The 18,790-nt window shown below is 42.7% G+C and overlaps 2 protein-coding genes across 2 annotated transcripts in view; one reads left to right on the top strand and one right to left on the bottom strand.

Moving 5' to 3' along the window:
• Positions 1 to 575: 575 nt before the first annotated feature.
• On the top strand, positions 576 to 9,650 carry LOC308551340 (RNA polymerase-associated protein LEO1-like; the record flags this gene model as incomplete). The annotated part of the gene is made up of 9 exons (XM_081125811.1): positions 576 to 656; positions 1,279 to 1,424; positions 2,160 to 2,244; positions 3,628 to 3,722; positions 4,278 to 4,412; positions 6,299 to 6,434; positions 7,357 to 7,480; positions 8,266 to 8,363; positions 9,267 to 9,650. 9 exons carry the CDS (start codon positions 576 to 578, stop codon positions 9,327 to 9,329), a joined length of 963 nt encoding a protein of 320 aa, XP_080981937.1. The 3' UTR covers positions 9,330 to 9,650.
• A 3,501-nt stretch (positions 9,651 to 13,151) lies between these two features.
• The window catches only part of TMOD3 (tropomodulin 3), a 65,945-nt gene continuing 60,306 nt past the window's right edge, over positions 13,152 to 18,790 (bottom strand). The window contains exon 10 of the mRNA XM_081119449.1: positions 13,152 to 17,167. Within this exon, the coding sequence (XP_080975575.1) occupies positions 17,133 to 17,167 (35 nt within the window). The 3' untranslated portion in view covers positions 13,152 to 17,132. The remainder of the gene's footprint in view (positions 17,168 to 18,790) is intronic.

The following is an 18,790-nucleotide window of genomic DNA, read 5'->3' as shown; positions in this document are numbered from 1 at the left end:
GCACGTACCTGAGTTGCAGGTTTGATCCCCGGCCCCTGTCAGGGCGTGTGCAGGAGGCAACCAATCCATGTGTCTCCCTCACATGGATGTTTCTCTCTCTCCATCTCTCTCTCTCTCCACCCCCCACCCCATCCCCTTCCACTCTAAAAATCAACGGGAAAAAATATTCTTGGGTAAGGATTAACAACAACAACAAAAAATTAAAAAAAGAAAAATAAAAGCCACAAGTTCATGGCCTAGCCTCAGAAGTGAGGTTGTATTCTATTGATCACACAGACCAACCAGGGCACAATGTTGGAGGGGACCACACAAGGGCGGGAATTGGGAACCACCCTGAAAGCTGTCCATTACAGCAACGCTGCCTTCCACCAATCAAATGTGTCACCTTCCTTCTCCAAGGACACTCTCGGCTTCTGAGGTCCAGGCTCAGGGAGTCGGTTTGAGGTTAGGTTTTTTGAGATTTGGTTTACGAACCTTGGGAATATGTTGAAGTGATAGGCTAAGAAGTATGTGAAAAACTTTTCAGGTAAATGAATACTGTGCATTCTCCCCCAACACATGGCTCTAGTGGAACCATGGATCTGTTTGGAGACATAGATGACATTTCTTCAGAGAGTGATGAGGACAGTCCACTGCCTATCCCAGGACAGCCTGTTGTGAGTATGACCACTAATCTCAACTGGTCCCCCTGTTCAAAGCTAAGAAAACATTTCCAGAGGCTGATGGTCTCACGCTCTCCTGTGGAGAAGGCGCATGGATAGCTGAGCGGCATCTGAAACATCTGATGAATGGGTGACTCTTAGCTCTGCGGAGAATTTCTGGATGTTATGGGGCAAAGAAGGAGCCGCTTAGAATGAGGTTGATGTCAGACTTTACGGGCTACACTGTGTGTGTGTGAGGACTCAACATTTAAAAACTTTTGATTTAAAAGTTGGTCAAACTAGTGCCAAGAAGTTTGTGCTACTTGATATTCTTTGATTTAATAGCTACTTAGCCTTGAGGGGTTGCACCATTTCACACTTCTGTTGTTAAATGTCTTATGCAAACTTGGTAGACCAGCAAAATAGACTTCTTTTTTCTGGAAATGCAGGCTACCAACTCTTGTGTTTTTTGGGGTGTGTGAAATTTTAGGGAAAGGCCTGGAGGGGCTGCTGACTTATTTATCCCTAAACTGGGGTCTAAGTGTACTTCTGGCCAAACCTGCATCTGCCCAGTGTGAGAGAAGGGCTGGAGCATTTCCAGCGTCGCTCGAGCTCTCACATTCTGACTCTTCTCCAGGGTGCACGTGGACTGCCTCGGGCCCAGCGGGAGGAGGAGCCGCTTTCTGATGCCAGAATAGAAATAGAAACTCCCAATTTCAGATCTGATTTAGGAAATGAATTGTACTTTGTGAAGCTACCCAAATTTCTCAGCATAGAACCCAAGTAAGAGAACTGATTCAAGTTTTCTTTTTCTCAAGATATTGAATAAAAATATGTAAAATGTAAATTTTTTCTTCTTTATCGTGAGTTGGCTAATCACAAAGATGGGAGATTCTCATGTAACTGAAAAAACTCGCGTTCTGTGGTAGAGAAATGATTCTGTGGATTACTGGTGTGAGAGAGTTTCAATGCTAATAATTCTAGCATTTTGGCACTTTTCTTATAAACAAACAGACATCACAGCTGATGGTGTTTCTCATTAGTGTAAAGCTTAAAATGGAGAAAATGAAAGTGAGGAAGTTTTCTAGAGAAATCGCAAATGTCCAGTACGAAAGCCATTGTGAAGCTAGAAAAGACAGTGATCTTGGACAACAAAATAGTATTGACTGGTGTTATCCACAGAGGTGCATGGGTGCCCAACAATTAAACGTGACACTTTTCTTTAAACACATGAAAAGATGGATCCTGTGTCACCTGTATTTAGAAGACGTATTTTCTCAAACGAAGAAGACTGAATTATTAGTCACATTTGGATTTTATTTCATGTAATATGTTTTAAAGTCAAATTTCAAGAAAGTACAGTAATGTTCATATTTCCTTGAAGTTTTTACATGAAGTGATTTGCCTACTGTGATTTTTAAAAAATATTTTGGTGCATGTTATAAAGGTTATAATTTGTAGTATTTATCATATTCATTACTAAATATGGCTAATATGACATTAAAAAACAATTTTTAGACCTTTTGATCCTCAGTACTATGAAGATGAATTTGCAGATGAGAAAGTGCTTGATGAGGAAGATAGAACCAGGTTAAAATTAAAGGTACCAGTTCATTTTAATCCTTTTGTTTGTTTGTTTTAAGTTTTTCCTTTTTATAAAGTAAAATGCAGGGATAACAACTTGAAACTCGAGCTTATGAAATGATCTTTTATGTTTACTGTTCAATCAACAAATAACAGTGTAGAACAGGGAATTAAATGCCTTGTCAGAATATTTTTAGGGTAGAAGGTAAATCATCTTTTTAAAATCCCTGTAGAGTTGTCACTTTTCTAACCTTTTATTTGCAGTTGTAATTTTTTGACAGAAGTAAAGACAAAAATTCTTGAAAATTGTTGGCTACTTCCTTCAGGATAAATGCTATGTAGCAAGGGCCATGGAACTGCCTGCACATTCATAGTGGGTAGATCCTGGCAACTCCCACAATAAGACTATATCAGGCCCTTTATGGAAATTCAGATTGTGCATAAAGAGAGCCCTCGTCATAGGCAGTTCCTCTGGGGAAGGCCTGGGATGGCCAAGCACTCCCCTTGCCCTCACGGGAGCCCCATGCACTTCTCCAGGGGTGCCAGTGGTGACTGTGAGCAGGATCCACTTTTATGCTACTATTGTGACTTGGAGTTTCCCACCATGTGGGTAGGGTAAACAGGGACTAAAAAACAGGGCAAAACACAAGTCTCAAGTTTTAATTTGTTAATTACTTAATGGTTTATTCTTTAAAAATATTATTTAATGGGATGCCCAGAGCTTTGTCTTACTCGGTGAATGGGGACTTTTTTAGTCCTTCCATTGGGTTCAAAGCCCTTCTGGTGGCCCTGCAGTAGGCGGAAGTCTCGGTTTTAAGTGCCCACCTCAGGTGGACCCAAAGCCTTATCCCCCCTCCCTTGGAGCTCTGGATGTGCTGATAACAACTCCATCCTGCGTAGTATTTGGCTTTTGCTTCCACTGCTATGAGCTGGGGCAGAGAAAAGATTTAAACAAAAGGTCTGGTTAGTTTAACCAATAGCTCTAGGTATTTGTAGCAAGGGGGTTGCAGTGTGGCCCAATCAACTTTTTTTTTAAAATCTTCATCAGAGGGTGTTTTTTCCATTGCTTTTCAGAGAGAATAGAAGGGAGAGATTGAGAGAAACGGATGTGAGAGAGAGACATCAACTGGTTGCCTCCTGCACTTACCCACCCTGACCGGGGTGGGGATGGAGCCTGCAACCGAGGTACCCGCCCTTGGCCGGAATCGAACCGGTATCGGTCAGTCCACAGGCCAGCACTCTAACCACTGAGCCAAACCCGCCAGGGTGCAATCTGCTGTTTTGTGTAAGCCTATTCTGTCACTACCTATGAATTTTTGGCACATGACTATAAATCACTTGAGGGAAAAAGAACACGCAGTTCATCACACCGGGTGTCTAATGCCTGTGTGTTTTGAGCCAGGTAGAAAATACTATACGGTGGAGGGCACGCCGGGACAAAGAAGGAAAGGAAGTTAAAGAAAGCAACGCTCGGATGGTGAAGTGGTCAGATGGAAGGTGCGCATGATGCCTGAGGAGTACTGAAACACCCAGAGGGAGGCCTGGGAGGAGTGCGAAGTCTGTGTGGGACCTTATTTTGGCGTCATTATTCATTAAACCATGAGCAAATGCCAGGCCTTTGGCATTTCCTGGGAAAGTGGAGAGAAACCAATAGGGCTGCGGTCACAGTGCTGCGCTGCAGGGAGACTTTAGGAATGGACCCAGATGTGAGTAAATTCATGGTGTCTGCCTATTGAGGCGAGGCCTAATGTTAGCTCCCACGTGTGAGCTATTAGACATTGTACATTGATGTGTTCTGAAAAACTGTTCTAATAGAGTGTTAGAGGCTGGGGAAATGGCAGAACAACTCTGTTTCAAGTTGGCAGGATGGATTTTACCCCCTCTTGCTTTGGAAGGAGACAGGTTAGTTATTTACAGTATCTGTTCTTAGGGATCAGGATGAGGGCAGGGCCCTCGGTTCACAGCATTTTCAGTGAAGCTGACAGGGTGGAATGGAAGCTGGAGGACTGGTTAACCAGCCACCCTAACAGCTGGCTGGTCTCTCATTTGCAGCATGTCCCTGCATTTAGGCAGCGAAGTGTTTGATGTCTATAAAGCCCCCCTGCAGGGCAACCACAGCCACCTGTTTGTTAGAGAGGACACTGGTCTGCAGGGACAAGCCATCTTTAAATCCAAGCTCACCTTCAGGTAACTGTTCACACTGATGTGATGTTATTTGCAGTTAAAGAGCAACAAGGGAGAGAGGTTATGCAAAAAGCCCTACTCAGCCCTGATGACTTAATTTTGAGGTGCAGTTCACCAAGGACCATGGTCTGGTTCCCGTGATATTTTTCACCTTTGCTGTAAGTTGCAGTTTCTCAGGGAGCCAGCTCATGCTCTCAGACCACCAGGAGACATCTGTATGAACCAGAAGACTGGTGTATTAATCCACCTTGATCAGTGCACCTCGGAAGAGGCCTGGAAGACCTGTCTGTGCTGCTCTGCTGGTCAGCGTGTCCTTTCCCTTTACTGAAATTTACCTGGGACACTAACAGGTCATGAGAATGTTGGTGTGAGGGTGCAGTGGGGGGAAGGGAAGAGCTAGATGGTGGGACAGGCTCAGTGCTGTGCATGTCTGTGCTTCGGCCCCAAGGAGGTACGTGGCCTTGGCCAGAATCGAACCCAGGACCCTTCAGTCCGTGGGCTGACGCTCTAACCACTGAGCAAAACTGGACAGGGTGAGAAGTGGACACTTTAAAGAATGTAATGGTGCACAGGCTTTTCTTAGGGGGACATGGAAAAGTTCTAAAATCAGACTGCAGTAGTAGCTGCACAACTTTGAAAATTAAAAAATTGTTTAATCATATATCAAAATGGGTGAATTTTATGGTATTTAAGTTATACTCAATGCATCTGTTGCTCTGGATTTAAATTAAAATTTTTTTTTTTTTTTATTGTTGACAGTATTACAGATGTCCCCCCTTTGCCCCCCTCCTCCCAGCCCCTACTCTACCCCAGGCCTTCACCGCACTAATGTCTGTGTCCATGGGTTATGCCTGTATGCATATAAGTTCTTTAGTTAATCTCTTTCCACCCTCCCACCCCCCTCCTCTGAGATCTGTCAGTCTGTTCCAGGCATCCATGCCTCGGGACCTATTTTGTTCGTCAGTTTATTTTGTGCTGTTTTAAAGACTGTAAAGCGTGGCTCTGAGGTTGTGCTTCACGTCTGACTGTGTAAGCTTGAGGAGTTGTCTCAATCTCACAAATTTTTAGTTTCCTTATCTGTAAAATGGAAATATCTGCCACACAGGGATGTGGTATCAGTTAAGTCAAATAATACATAAAAAATCATGTAGTGTAGAGACCTGGCACACTAGATGTTTCTCATATCCAGCCTCCTAATGGTCTCCTCTGGAGTCGCACCCTAAAAGACAAGGGTTCTACACGTGCTGCTTTCACTGCGCCGCACACTCCACACTGGGACGGTGTTCACTGTCCGGCACAGTTTCTTCCGCACGTCCCTTCTCACAGCCGTGGCCTCCTTCAGAGGCTCTCTCCTGAGGACTGTCCTTTCTCCTCTCTGATGTACTTAAAACCTGCCTTCCTCTAGTCGGGAACGCAGCGCCGTCTGCACCAGGGCCTCCTGCCCCATATGGTCCCGAGCTGTCATCAGCCCCTGCGCCACTGTGACCTGCCTCCTTGCTTTGAACCTTCCTTCAATTTCTTTCAGATGGAGGGACTCCTCTTTAGTTCTTAAGTTGTGCCTCCTGGCCTTGGCGCCTCCCTCTCGGAACTGAGGTTTCACATCCCTTCTCCCCTATGATTGCAGTCGGGGTTTTCTTTGTAAAAGCCCTGACCTGCCACAGGCCCCTCCTCTTTCCATTCCACTCCTACTTCACCCCATCGTGCTTCCCAGGGGGCAGGCGGAGGGAGGAACTTCCTGGGGAGCCAGAGAATGAGGGGTTCAGAAGCCGGAGGACCCGTGGCCCCACCTCCTGCTCTGCTCAGGGGGAGGTGGTCACGGCCCACTGCTATTTGTGCCGTGACTGCCCCTAATGTTCTAGTAAGCAGACATTTTTGTTCATTTCCTGCAGACCTCACTCTACAGACTATGCCACACATAAAAAGATGACCCTGCCACTTGCTGACAGATGCTCAAGGACACAGAAGATTAGGATCTTACCCATAGCTGGTCGTGATCCTGAATGCCAGCGCTCGGAGAAGATCAAGGTATGTTGGCTAAGTTTTATCCTGGGATTTTGGGGTATTAAGAGCTGTGCTTCCCAGAATATTGATTTATCATTTTTTATTGCCACAGCCAATGTACCTCCTGTGGTTATCAGGGAGCCAGCTTAACCTCCTACACGTGTGGTTAACCATAGTAATGCCAATCGCCATGGGTGAGACAGAGCAAACCACACTCAGGTGCTCTCTCTCCAACCTGTGAGATTTGAGACAAAAACTGAGAATTTTTAAAAAAATGTAGCCTTTGGCAGATATCACAAAATTGTGTTAGCCAGATAAGAAGTGGTATAGGAAGGTCAAAAGGACATTCCTGACTCATCTGACACCAGCCCTGCCTTGCGAACCCCAACACGCGGAATGCCGGGCCGGTGGGAGGGGATGAAGGCTCTACTTTGGGGCTCAGGGACCCTGCCCTACCTGCACCTTCCCATCCTGTCGTCAGGAGCGGAGGGGCCCAGACAGGAATACCTGGGCACTGTGGAGGTTTGGTGGAGCCTGGGCGAGTCAGGTGTCTGTCTCAGGTGAACAGCAGCAGCCTCCCTCAGGCGTCCACGGGGCATGAATGGCATTGCTCAGGCTGGTCGCTGCTCTGGGCTCTGCCTGGCAGCACAGGGGACGTTGTGGCTGCCAAGGCTGTGCCTGTGCCAGTTCTGATCAGATGGTGAGTGTGAGGGGCCTTCTGCCTCTTCCCCCTTGTGTGGCCTTCACACCTTAGAACTAAGCAAGGCGATCACTGTGTGTGGCAGCAGGTGTGGCTGGGCGAGACCTGGACTCTGAAGGCAGGAAATAAGTGTTACCCTGGGCCAGGCATTACATGTTCTTTACAGTAAAAATAGTTTCAAATGGGCACTAAACTAGATCTTTTTTTTTTTTTTTTAAGTTCAGTGGTTTATTTGCTTCTCTACAGAAAGAAGAACAACGTTTGAGGGCTTCTACTCGCCAGGGGACAGTCCATCTTCGGGAGAAGCGGAACCGGCAGGGGCCGAGTGTCCCTTACCCGGTGTCCAGCAGCGACAGCGAGGAGGAGGAAGGTGAGGGGTAAAAACCGGTACCAAGGGGAACTTGGAGGTGAGTGGGTGTGGCGGTAACGTCTCACCTCCGAGCCACAGCACCTGCTGCTCTGGTGGGCTTATTACCCTACCTGCTGTTACTGTAACAGTACAAAGGTATTTTATTTTATTACTTTATTTTGCTTTGGTTAGGACCACTTTCCCACAGAAAAGCTAAGCTGGGAAACTAAAGCAAAATAAAGAAAATCAAATAATTCTGTCCTATGGAGAAAAGTATGAAACAGGCAGTTTGCCTGCTTGTGTAATTAAGGGCCCAATATTTAAACTTGGCAGTTTAAAAAAATATGTGCTTAAAGCCTCTTGGGTATTTAAGAGTGATCAATCTCTCTGAGAACAAAACCTCCCAAATCTCAGTTATTTCAGCATGTCTGAGAGTCATACAGGGCTGAGTGAAAGTATGTTTACAGGTGTCCGTATGGAGGAAGATCTGTGGGTTATGGTTATTACAGCAGCTTTGTCAGTGGCACAGCGCCCTCAGGCCCAGCCCGTGAGAGCTCAGACTGCCGGCCTTTAGTTACACATCCTGTGGTCTACTTGCTATGCTCCAGCACGCTTTGGCACAGAGTTCTTACCCACTTTTGGCCATCTCTGTATATATCTTCTCATCAAAACTATAAAAAAAAATGTTGGCTCCTCAAGGGAAAACGTACAGTGGGAAGTAACAGTATTCAGCAGAGAAAAATTCAGCAATCAGTGGGTTGTATCGTGGAGGGTCAGTCTCATGTCTGTAGTTCCTTTGCTTTCAGAGGAACAGGCCAGAATCTATCTGTCAGACAGCGATGAAGGATCAGAAGAAGAGAAGTCTCAAGGATCACCGAGACCAAAGCCACTCAGCAGTGATGAGGTAAAAGCACATTTATTCAATTCTAAAGGGTCTACCCCGTATCCAGGATCCAGCTTCTAGAGAGGGGCTCACAGCTCAGGAGCACAACATGTGCCCACACACTTGCTTCTCAGTGAGATGGAAAGACCTGGAAGAAAGGCTCAGGGCCCTTGGACACCAACTCTTGTCTGGAGAACTGGGAATAGTTCAGTGTGGGCGAGCTAGGTGTCTACCATGTTCATCGTGGTAACTGGGTGTCTTGGGTATAATGGTAGTAGAGGGTTATTTCATTTCCATGTTAAAATATTTTTCCTTTATTTCCTTTTCCATGTATAAGATCCCAAGTGGAAAAACATTTTAAGTCTCAACTATACAAGTGAATCACTACGTTACTGCCCATGAGCCATATTGATTCCTTCCGTGTGTTCTGAACACTTAACATGCTACATTCTTGGTTCTAGAGATAAAGATAGGAGTAAACATCGCAGTGACAGAAATGTTCAATTGAACGTTGGTCACTTGTATACGGGAAGCATTTTCACTCATTCATATAAAAATATATATTTAAAACTTTAAATGCACATAAAACACCAGCAGTCCTTAAAAAAAATCAGTAAGCTTTAAAATACTGAATTTTAGAGAGAGTGAACTTCTAAGGAAGCAGAGGAATGTGTCTCAAGTATAATACGGTAGAGACCCTACCCAGCAGAGCGGGAAGGAAGTTTCTGCGCCCTGACCGCCTCCAGGGGACACGCGGGTTTCCATCCCTGACCTGCTAGAGACAGTCTCTGTACACAGGTGGCGCCAGAGGGGGGTCAGGTTCTAATGTGAAGGCTGGTGCTCCTCTGTCAGCTCCGAACTACTTTCAACAAAATTTCCAGGAAATGTTTGATATTGAATTTTACCTCTCATCATATTTTTCAGGAGGTGGTCCCTCCAGAAACAGGAAAGCAGGAGGTGAAGAGAAAGCGGATGACAGACTCATAAAACGTGCACTCACTGCCTGTATTGTTTTCAAGTTTGTTTTAAAACAATAATGAAATGCCTTGTTTTAAGCAATGAATTGAGTTGTTTTTGCATAACCCCAGTTGTGAATAAAAATGTTCAGAAGTGCCCGGCCAGTGTGGCCTAGTGGTTGAGCATTGACCAGGAGGTCGAGGTTGGATTCCCAGTCAGGGCGCATGCCCGGGTTGAGGGCTCGATCCCCAGTAGGGCGCGTGCAGGAGGCAGCTAATCAATGTCTCTCATTATTAATGTTTCTATCTCTCTCTCTCTGAAATTAATAAAAACATAGTTTTTAAAAATGTTAAGAAACAAGTTTGTGACTTTAGAAAATCCATTCCGTAACTGTTTGCTCTGGATCTTAGGTTTTTGTGCCCTCCTGCCCTCTGCCTCACCTGTCCCCTGGTGGGGCCCAAAGGTGAGCTTGGGATTAGCTCCAGTATCGCCTCCTCTGGGATGTCTTGATCCACCTGGCTGGGTCCAGGCTCCTCCTGTGCTGTCATCTCTGTTGGCATGGCACTAACTCCATTGACCACATCCTCCTGTGACCTTTAAAGAGCAGGTATAGTATGGGAGGCTCACTGGACACTGGGTGCTTTGCCAGATGCTATACGGGCCTTACCAATTCTAATCCTCAGAACAACTTGAAGGGCAGGGGCTGTTATTCCCATTTTGCAGATGTGGAAGCTGAGGTTTAAAGAACTTGAGACTGCTGTTCAAAGCTTTTTTCTTCCCAAGTAAAGAAAAATCAGCATATTTGAGACAAAGAGTCAGGATCTTCTATGCAGAACCACGAGACCGAGCAGGTACATTGGTGATCTAATGGAGAAAGACACCCTAAATACCTACTTGAGATAAACAGCCACCATATGTTTAAAGAAAAGAGCACTGGGAAACAAAACACTAGATTTAACTTCTAACTTTGTGACTGGCGCAGTAGCTGGAAAGTAATAGGTACCTAATGAGTAATGACTGAATGAACAAACCTTTGGTAATATCTTGGGCAAGTTACTTCTCTGAGGTCAGTTTCCTTAAATCAGTGGCATTTAGATTTGACTATGTAACTAGTTCATGACTTAATATTTATATTTCTCTACCTTTTGAGAACTGAATACTAATGAGATGTTTTTAAAAATGTTTTGTTAATGCCCGGCCCAGCGTGGCTCAGCGGTTGAGCATCGAACTATGATCCGGGAGATCGAGGTTCGATTCCCGGTCACCTGCCCAGGTTGTGGGCTCCATCCCCAGTAGGGGGCGGCAGGAGGCAGCAGATCAATGACTCTCATCATTGATGTTTCTATCTCTCCCTCCCTCTCCCTGAAATCAATATATACTTTAAAAAAAATAATTTTGTTAAACAGAAATGGTCGAAGAAAAATGGCCCATTAACTCATGTGGAAAACCTGGATTCACTTATTTCTCTCCCTTTTATACTTTTAAAGCCTAATCTCATGGTTGTACAGTAAACACATCCATAATGAGCGCTAGCTCCTCAAGGCAAGTTAGAGACTCAACGAGAACACTGAGAGGCACGAGCACAACTGTGAGTTCAGCTGTTCTTTTTTTCTTCCCCCAAATTTTAAAAATTAAATTTACTGGGCTGACATAGATTTACAATAACATATAAGTTTCAGGTATACTCTTTCTAATACATCTGTATACTGCATTGTGCGCTCAGCTCCCAAAGACTAGCCTCCTTCTGTCACCACATATTTGACCCCCTTTACCCTCCTCACCCCGCCCCCTCCCCGCCCCTCTGGTGACCACCTTACAGTTGTATCTATGAGCTTGTTTTTGTTTGTTCTGTTCCTTTGTTGCATTTTATGTCCCATATGAGTGAAATCATACGGCTCTTGTCCTTTTCTGACTTATTTTGCTTAGCACGAAACCCTCAAGATCCATCCACGTTGCCACAAATGGCAGTGACTCACCTCCGTGCCGGCTGAGCAGTACCCGTTGTACGTACCACACCTTTATCGAGTCACCACTTAGGTTGCTCCCATGTATTGGTCATTGTGAGTAATGCTCCAGTGAACATACGGGACAGATCTTTATGCTCCAGAATGTATTTGGTTCTTCGTTATAGTTTTAGGCTCTTTGGTAAAGTACTTTGTTAATTTTATTCCTGAGCTTCACTGAACTGCCTTTCTGTCCCCTTGTGTATCACTGAGTATCTTCCTGTCTTGAATTCTCTCATTTAAGTCACCATCTTCGATGACTTCTGAGTTTGGTTTCTGGAGACTTTGCTCCCCGTTGCCTTGGTTGTTCATGGTCTTTGATGGACTCTCCGCCTGCACACTTTAGTAGCAAGTCTTCACTGTTGGCTCTCGGCAGTTCAGCGGGCTAAACAGGGTACTCTTCTCGATGTGCTGCTTGGGCATCTCAGCTTTCCCAAGCTCTGCCGGGCTGTGTGGGGAAGGGAGGGCAGGTTCCCCATCTCCTGGCTCCACCACCCTGCCTGCAATGGCTGCTGGCACCGCTGTGAAAACTCACCCACTTTCACCACCAGAGTGTGGGGCAGGAAAGGCAAGTTGGCGATCTCCCGGCTCCCTGCACCCTCCCAGTAATGGCTGTTGGCACGTTTCCTACCCAGCTCAGCTGCAATGGGGAGGAGGGGAGAGAGATGCCCTTTCCCGGAGGGAAACTGCTTCTGCCCCTTCCGCTCCAGGCGATAGCGTGAGGGCTGCAGCCCAACTTCTCCACTGCTGCAGTGCTCATGGAGCTGCAGTGGACACTTCACTGTGCCTGCAGCCACTGTCCCTGTCCTTCCCCCATCCCCACTCATTCCAATATGCCCACCTTCACATGTCCCAATGTGTGGGTCTTTCAGGCGCTTGTGTGTTGAGCAGGGCCTTTGTCAAGTTACAACTGTCTGACTTGTTGTAAATCTAAGGGGAGAAACAATGGAGTCTTCTCTTTCTGTGACACTGAGGTCACTCGGGTCAGCTATTCTTTACAGGGGATGGCCCATGAGGCTCTGCTATGTCTGCAGACAGACGGGTGGGGGAGTCAGGCTGGGATCTCGAGGCCCTCAACCTTTGCAGACCTGCAGGAAGGCTTACCATCTGAAAGAAAGATGTTTGGAGATTTTGGGCCCACATGTGGTTGGCCACTTCCGTTATTTGGTACCTGCAAGAGCAGGGTGCTGCTGGGCTGAGCACGAGGGCACTGTCTCCCCATGGCCACAGTCCCTGGCACCATGTCCACTGGACTCACAGGAGCTGTAGTTCCCTGACAACTCAAGAGCCTGGGCCTCCAACTTGCCAAAGGGGATGCATCAAGGCTTCCTGTAAGTGAACGTAACCCAACAGCCATCCTCAGGCCAGCCATTTGTAAAGATTCATGGGGAATTTCTTGATTCCCCTAAGTTTCTGAAGTATGAAAATTTTAAATTAAATTGAAACTTATCCCTGAAAGTCTTCTCAAACCCATTACATGTTTCACTGGCTTTCTCTTTTGGTTGGTGGACATAGGTGACTGATAAGAGATGCCTTTGCTTTATTGTAAAGATAACCTCTGCTTTATTAGCAGGACTGGCTCCCAGTCAGGCCCAGGATGCCCTGTTCACAGGGCCCTGTTTCTTCACATTTGTCAGCTCAATTTTATGGATGGCATTAGATTAAACCATATGAAATTCTATTTTTGTGGGTAAAAATGTTCAGGTATGGACAATTTTATATTTAATTTAACAGAGTGGGACAGAATAATTCAGGGAAATTAATAAGCTTGTTTTTGAAGAGGTGTGCAAGAAATGAACTTTTTAGAACATCCAAATTAAAGGGATTTTTTTAAAAGTCAAAGGCTACAGGGTATTTGATAAACTTTATTGAAATTTCTTCCAGTAAAAAGTGGTAAATTCTAAATGCTTATAGTACATGTTCTTTAAAAGACACTTCACTGTGCGATTAGAAACCAGGTTGATGATGTTTTGTAATATTTAGACATCAGCATTATAAAATTTAACACATTTGTATTTATAAAAATTGAAAAAATAAAACATCTACAGCATTTTGGATATTTTAGCATTAAAAATGTATTTAAATACTTATTTGATGTGACAAAGAATGATACATTGTAACAAGGTAGTTTTCAAGCTTTTAAACATAACTAAAACAAAATATGATTCATCCAAAAGACTAAAAAATATAAAGTGGGCATTTATTTGAAATTACACAGATTTTTATGCAATGTGTGTGTGCAAGCATATGTTTATGTGCCATTTTTTTTTTAAACACTTCTTAAGCAGACAAATCTAAAAAGGGCCCTAGTCTGAGGGCAGCAGCGGGAGCTGCTCTGGCACATCCCGTGTTCAGTTTCATGGATGCCAGGTCTTCGGTTAATACTACTCAAAAGTGAAGTGGCCTTCAGGGAATTATGCTAAGTAAAGCAAGCCAGACAGAGACAGATACTGCGTGATCTCATCTGCGTGAGAATGGAAAAAACTGAACTCACAGAAACAGACTGGTGGTTGGCAGAGGCAGGGGTGGGGATGAAGAAAGTGGGCGAGGTGGTCAACAGTACAGACTTCCAGTTATATGACTAAGTCCTGGGAGGTAAGGGACAGCACGTGACTACAGTTAACAATACTGTATTGTACATATGAAAGTTGCTGAGAGTAGATATTAAAAGTTCCCGTCACAAGGAATAAGTATTTTTTTAACTGTGGGAGGTGATGGATGTTAACTAAACTTACTGTGATCATGTTTTACTGTATTCATATGCTAAATCGTTATGTTGTATAACTTAAACTAACACAATGTTGTATGTCAATTATATCTCAATGAAATGTGAATAATTATTTTTTAAACGTGAAGTGGCATCGAAAGAAGGAGCCAAGTGGAACAGTACTGAGCTTGCAGAGAACAGAAGCTGCTAGGGGCTCCAGAAAAAGCACGCTCCTCAGATCTGCGTGGAGGTAATGGTGGTTCCTGATTTTATAAGGAGTACATGAGGCAGCCCTGGAAACACAGGGCCAAAAATATAAGATTTTATGACACCTCATGAATCTTTTCATCTTATTTTAATGGCAGCAAGGGTTAAATATAATGTATAATAGAACATGACTAACATTTTATCAAAACATACTTTTTCTTTTATAATCATTAATACCATGGAATTCCCCTTTTAAATGAAAATACATCAGTTACTGTCAATGGAAAAACAATTTACAAAGTTCTATTTACATGTAACTTTTCCAGAGTGCACCTATGCATAAAGTATGTGGGTTACTTCATTAAAATAACACAAATTTGCAATTTAACGATCAAGATAATTCTCCTTGAAATCTCTAACAATTGCTAATTTTTAAAACATAAAATGTTTATTTGGTCTTTTAAATGACAGGCACCCTTAGAAAATGTATTTCTCCTACACTTTAGACTTCTACTAGCTACAAGTATATAGCACCAAAATCCATTTTAGTAATATCAACGTTAGTAATCTTTTTAAAATACAATTTCATGTAGACATACTAGAAAAATTTTGGGCAAATATAAATATAAAATTTTATAAAATGGGAAGTTAAAGCTTTTAAAAAACAGCAATTTAAAAATGCAAAGAATGTTTTTTGATTAGATAACCAGATAAGTTTAAATCAGCCAGACTACAAAACTTAAGGTCTCATAACATCTTTGGTTTAAAAATCAACCCTAACCTATTACAAAATTTTAGAGCAATGTAGAAATTCCAAAAGTTACTAAAAGGTTAAGGGGTGCCAGGTTTTTAAAGATCAAAGTAAACATCAGTTTTCTCCCCTGTAATTACAATTCTTGAAAGATTTTTCCATATTCAGTCAGATGAATGTTTACCTTTAAAGTTATTTATGAAGAAATTTTTTCCTCAATTATATAATGAACTATTGTAGCTGAGAACTGGAATGGTACAAGCAAAACACTCAACTTCTTCATACTAAAGATATTATCCATAAGTATGACATACAATTTTAGGCAAGAGCTCACCTACCTATGTTAAAAAAAAAACAAACTAAAAAAACTCATGGAAGGGGTAACATACTAATCAATGTACTGACTTACAGGACAGTGCTAGCAAGGCCACCTTGCTGACAGTGTAACGGTAGCCTCACATCCCTGCTCCACGCCGGCCCCCACCCTGCTGCAACAGTGCGGTCTCTAAAATCAAGTACATTTCCAAAGATGTATATGAAAAGGAGAGCGGCACTTCCTAACTTAAAAAAAAATCAGCAGCCTATAACTGAAAGGAAATAGTGCAAAGTCAATCTTCAGCCCTTTTAAAACACTGGATACTAATGCAAAGAAACAAACACACTCTGTTAAGAGGCTTATTACCATAGTACATAAGAAGCTGCCTAGCTCATTGGATAAACTGTCCACCCTAACCCGAAGGAGCAGACCAAAAAAATTTTTTTAAATTAACAACAGACCTCTCTGCTACTCTGAAATGAGATTCTTCCCTTAGGAAAATCTCCCTGTAAATGGTGCAGCCGGGCCTGAATTTCCGAGGCCAGGGTTGCTCAGGTTCCTTTGACCCTGCTTTTGCAGCTGTGAAGACTCCGCCATCTCGGGCTGCAGAGGCTGCCCTGAAACGGGCAAGGTTACAGGTCCAAACCCTCTGTCACACTGGCGGTCTGGAGTCATTCTTCCCACCACAGGATACTGTTCAACTGTTCACTCTGATACTTTGAGTAACAGGAAGACAACTTTTGTTATGAGAAATTAGTTTTATACAGTATGGACAAAAAGTACAAGATGAAAGGAAACTAAAATCAGATTTATGAAGGACAGTTTTCCTTACTGGTTGGAAAATTTGTAGTGAGTGATGATTAAATACCGTTTCTGGAATTCTGCATGGCACACAGGGACTCCTCACTATACTGTGCAATGCTGACTTACACGCATGCCAGTTTCTAATTTGCTTCACAGTGACCATCAGTTTAAATGACCATTTTGCATGCTCCTCAGACTTCACCTTCACGTTTACTGTAAACAGCAGCTTTCTTTCTTTCTTTTACCCTATATAACCAGGAGTTGGCTATATGCCTTTTACAGGAAATACCTTTCCTACTCAGGTGCTTTTTACTATGGGCTTTCACAAAAATTTAATCATGTCCACATTATTAAAATGAAAAACTGTAATGAGCTTAGACATCACTATACTCTTAAAGGTTTAGGTAGGTGTTACTAAGATACATCAGACTAGTGCAGTGACCTGGAATGCATGTTCTCTCTCCTAGAAACCAGCTTTTACTTCTAAACAGATGATTAGATCTTAAGTCACCTGTTTTAAAATTCTGGCATCGTGCTTTCTTGACAGAAGCAAAAGCACACTCTTGCTAAATTCTTGCCACGTATTCTAAAACATGAGAAACTTCACATCCTGGAATAACAAAAGCTTTGAAGTGCCTTGTACCCACAAGGTGCAACAGCAAGTCTGGTATCAGCAACATCCCTTTTTTATTTAAAAAAGAGATTGGTCCTTAAAATGTTCATATTATTCTACATAAGTGACTTCCTAAACTTTCTTATAATTGTATTTTTTTTTAACCAAGACCCATCATAAACCACTCAATTGAGCTAAATTAAAACAGTTTAGCAGAAAGTTAGAAATAATGCTTTAAAATATAAAATATCACCTACTATTGATTTTACAATTTAAAGCTGGTAACTTAAACTAGAAAAAATATATATGTAGTTACAAAAAAAAAGATTTCCAGTCTTTTCCCTTCTACCCAGGAAAATTTTATATCTGATATCACCAACACGAGTCCTTGATGCCCTTTCGAAGCCCTCCAAAGGTTATACCACGGCGGACTTACTGGTGGTCTCCTTCAACTCGTCTCTTGCGAACTATGAGAAAAATAAAGTAAGTATGTTAGAATCCCTGTTCTTTTGCACAAAATTTGCTTGTTACAAACAAGTTTCTGTAAATCTAGCTATTGTGTACAAACATAGAATGTCTGTTTTTAGTTCACATGTCCATTAAAAAATTCACATCCTTTTTCCTTGTCACTTATCTGCTGAGAATTGAGGGGCTTCAAAATAAGAACTACATGTCCTAAGCTCACCTGTGCTCACACAGCCACTGTTAGAAATCTAAAACAGAATGGTCAGCAACCACCTTCAAGTCCATTGTGTCTGTCCCATCTGTTTATTAAAAAAAGTCTATACTTCCATTAAAAATGATTAACAAATTTACTGTGTTAAATTTTGAAATGAAACTCTCGCAACTGGGAGTAGAAAGTATTAAAAGTATTTGCATGCTCTTCTCATCAGGCACTACAATTTATTTAAAACAGTTTTGTCATTCATTTTTAAAAGTGACTTGCTACTGCTCTCCAAATTTTCCTTCTCTTTTCTCCCACAAAATGAACTGGCTCAGGGCTCTGACAAAACAACAAATGCAAAGTAATGAAAATCTTAGACTAAGGTCACAGCTGGGTGAGGAAAGCCAATTTAGCTTTTATAAGGAGAGGATTTACATTATGCATTATTGGTTTTGGTACTCTTACCTATAAGTTCCTCTAAGTTAGATTTATGATCTATTAATTTTATACTCTCTTCTGTTTATGGAGACAAGTAGGAAGGTAACTGCTCATGTTCAGCTTGAACTGACTTTAACGGAGGAATGAAAAGCCACGAGGTGCGCCCGGCCTCCTGCCCGGGCTACAGAGGCTCTGCTCTCACTCTGTCCTTACTGCTGCCTTCTGTTATTGGCCTTCAATAAATGAGACCAGACATTCAAGTGATGCACATAAAAGCTTGTCCAGCCATTGGCTGGGTGCTAGCTAGAAAATAAAAACTAGAAGGACTAACGTATGAAGTTTCCAGGAACATTTTTATACTTAGATAATTAAGTACTCCCCTGACTAATTTTAGTCCATGTCAATAAAGCAAATGTTTGTGTTTACTGAAATATTAAAGGGGAAAAAACCAAGTGGAGACTTTAGTCCTCAAAAACAAACTTACTTCATGTATACAGATCTCTGAAAAATAGAGAAGTGTCTGAGAGGCAAACCAGATAATTATTTAAGGTAGAACATTTCCAAGAAAATTGTGAACTGTAGCAGGGTTTGGATGTTACTGACAGACCATTTCAGATGTATTTTTTTTTAGAACATGCATATTAACATGTTATAAACAAGACCTACAGGACAGAGTGGAACAAACACACACAGTGGAAAAATTTATGTAGTTAGCTGGTGTAAAGATAGGAATATGAGACTCCAAGTTCAATCAAATATTGCATGTGTACCACATGACCTCTTTGCTCTTACAGCTGTGACACTTCTTAGCTGGAGAAATGGCAAGTAGGTAGGATTATTTCAATGAATAGTTGAGATGAAGAAAACAATGGGAGAGGGAAAGATGTTATCAAAATCAGGCAGCAAAGATCTGATATAGCCCATTTGCAAGGTGAAGAAAAATTACATGACCAAGAGATTCTGTACAAGTTTCAATTCTTATTCTTTG

This window comes from Miniopterus schreibersii (assembly GCF_964146895.1).
Source record: "Miniopterus schreibersii genome assembly, chromosome: 1".
Taxonomy (NCBI): Eukaryota; Metazoa; Chordata; class Mammalia; order Chiroptera; family Miniopteridae; genus Miniopterus; species Miniopterus schreibersii.
The sequence above is the reverse complement of the archived record's forward strand: the minus strand, read 5'-3'. Positions and strand labels throughout refer to the sequence as shown.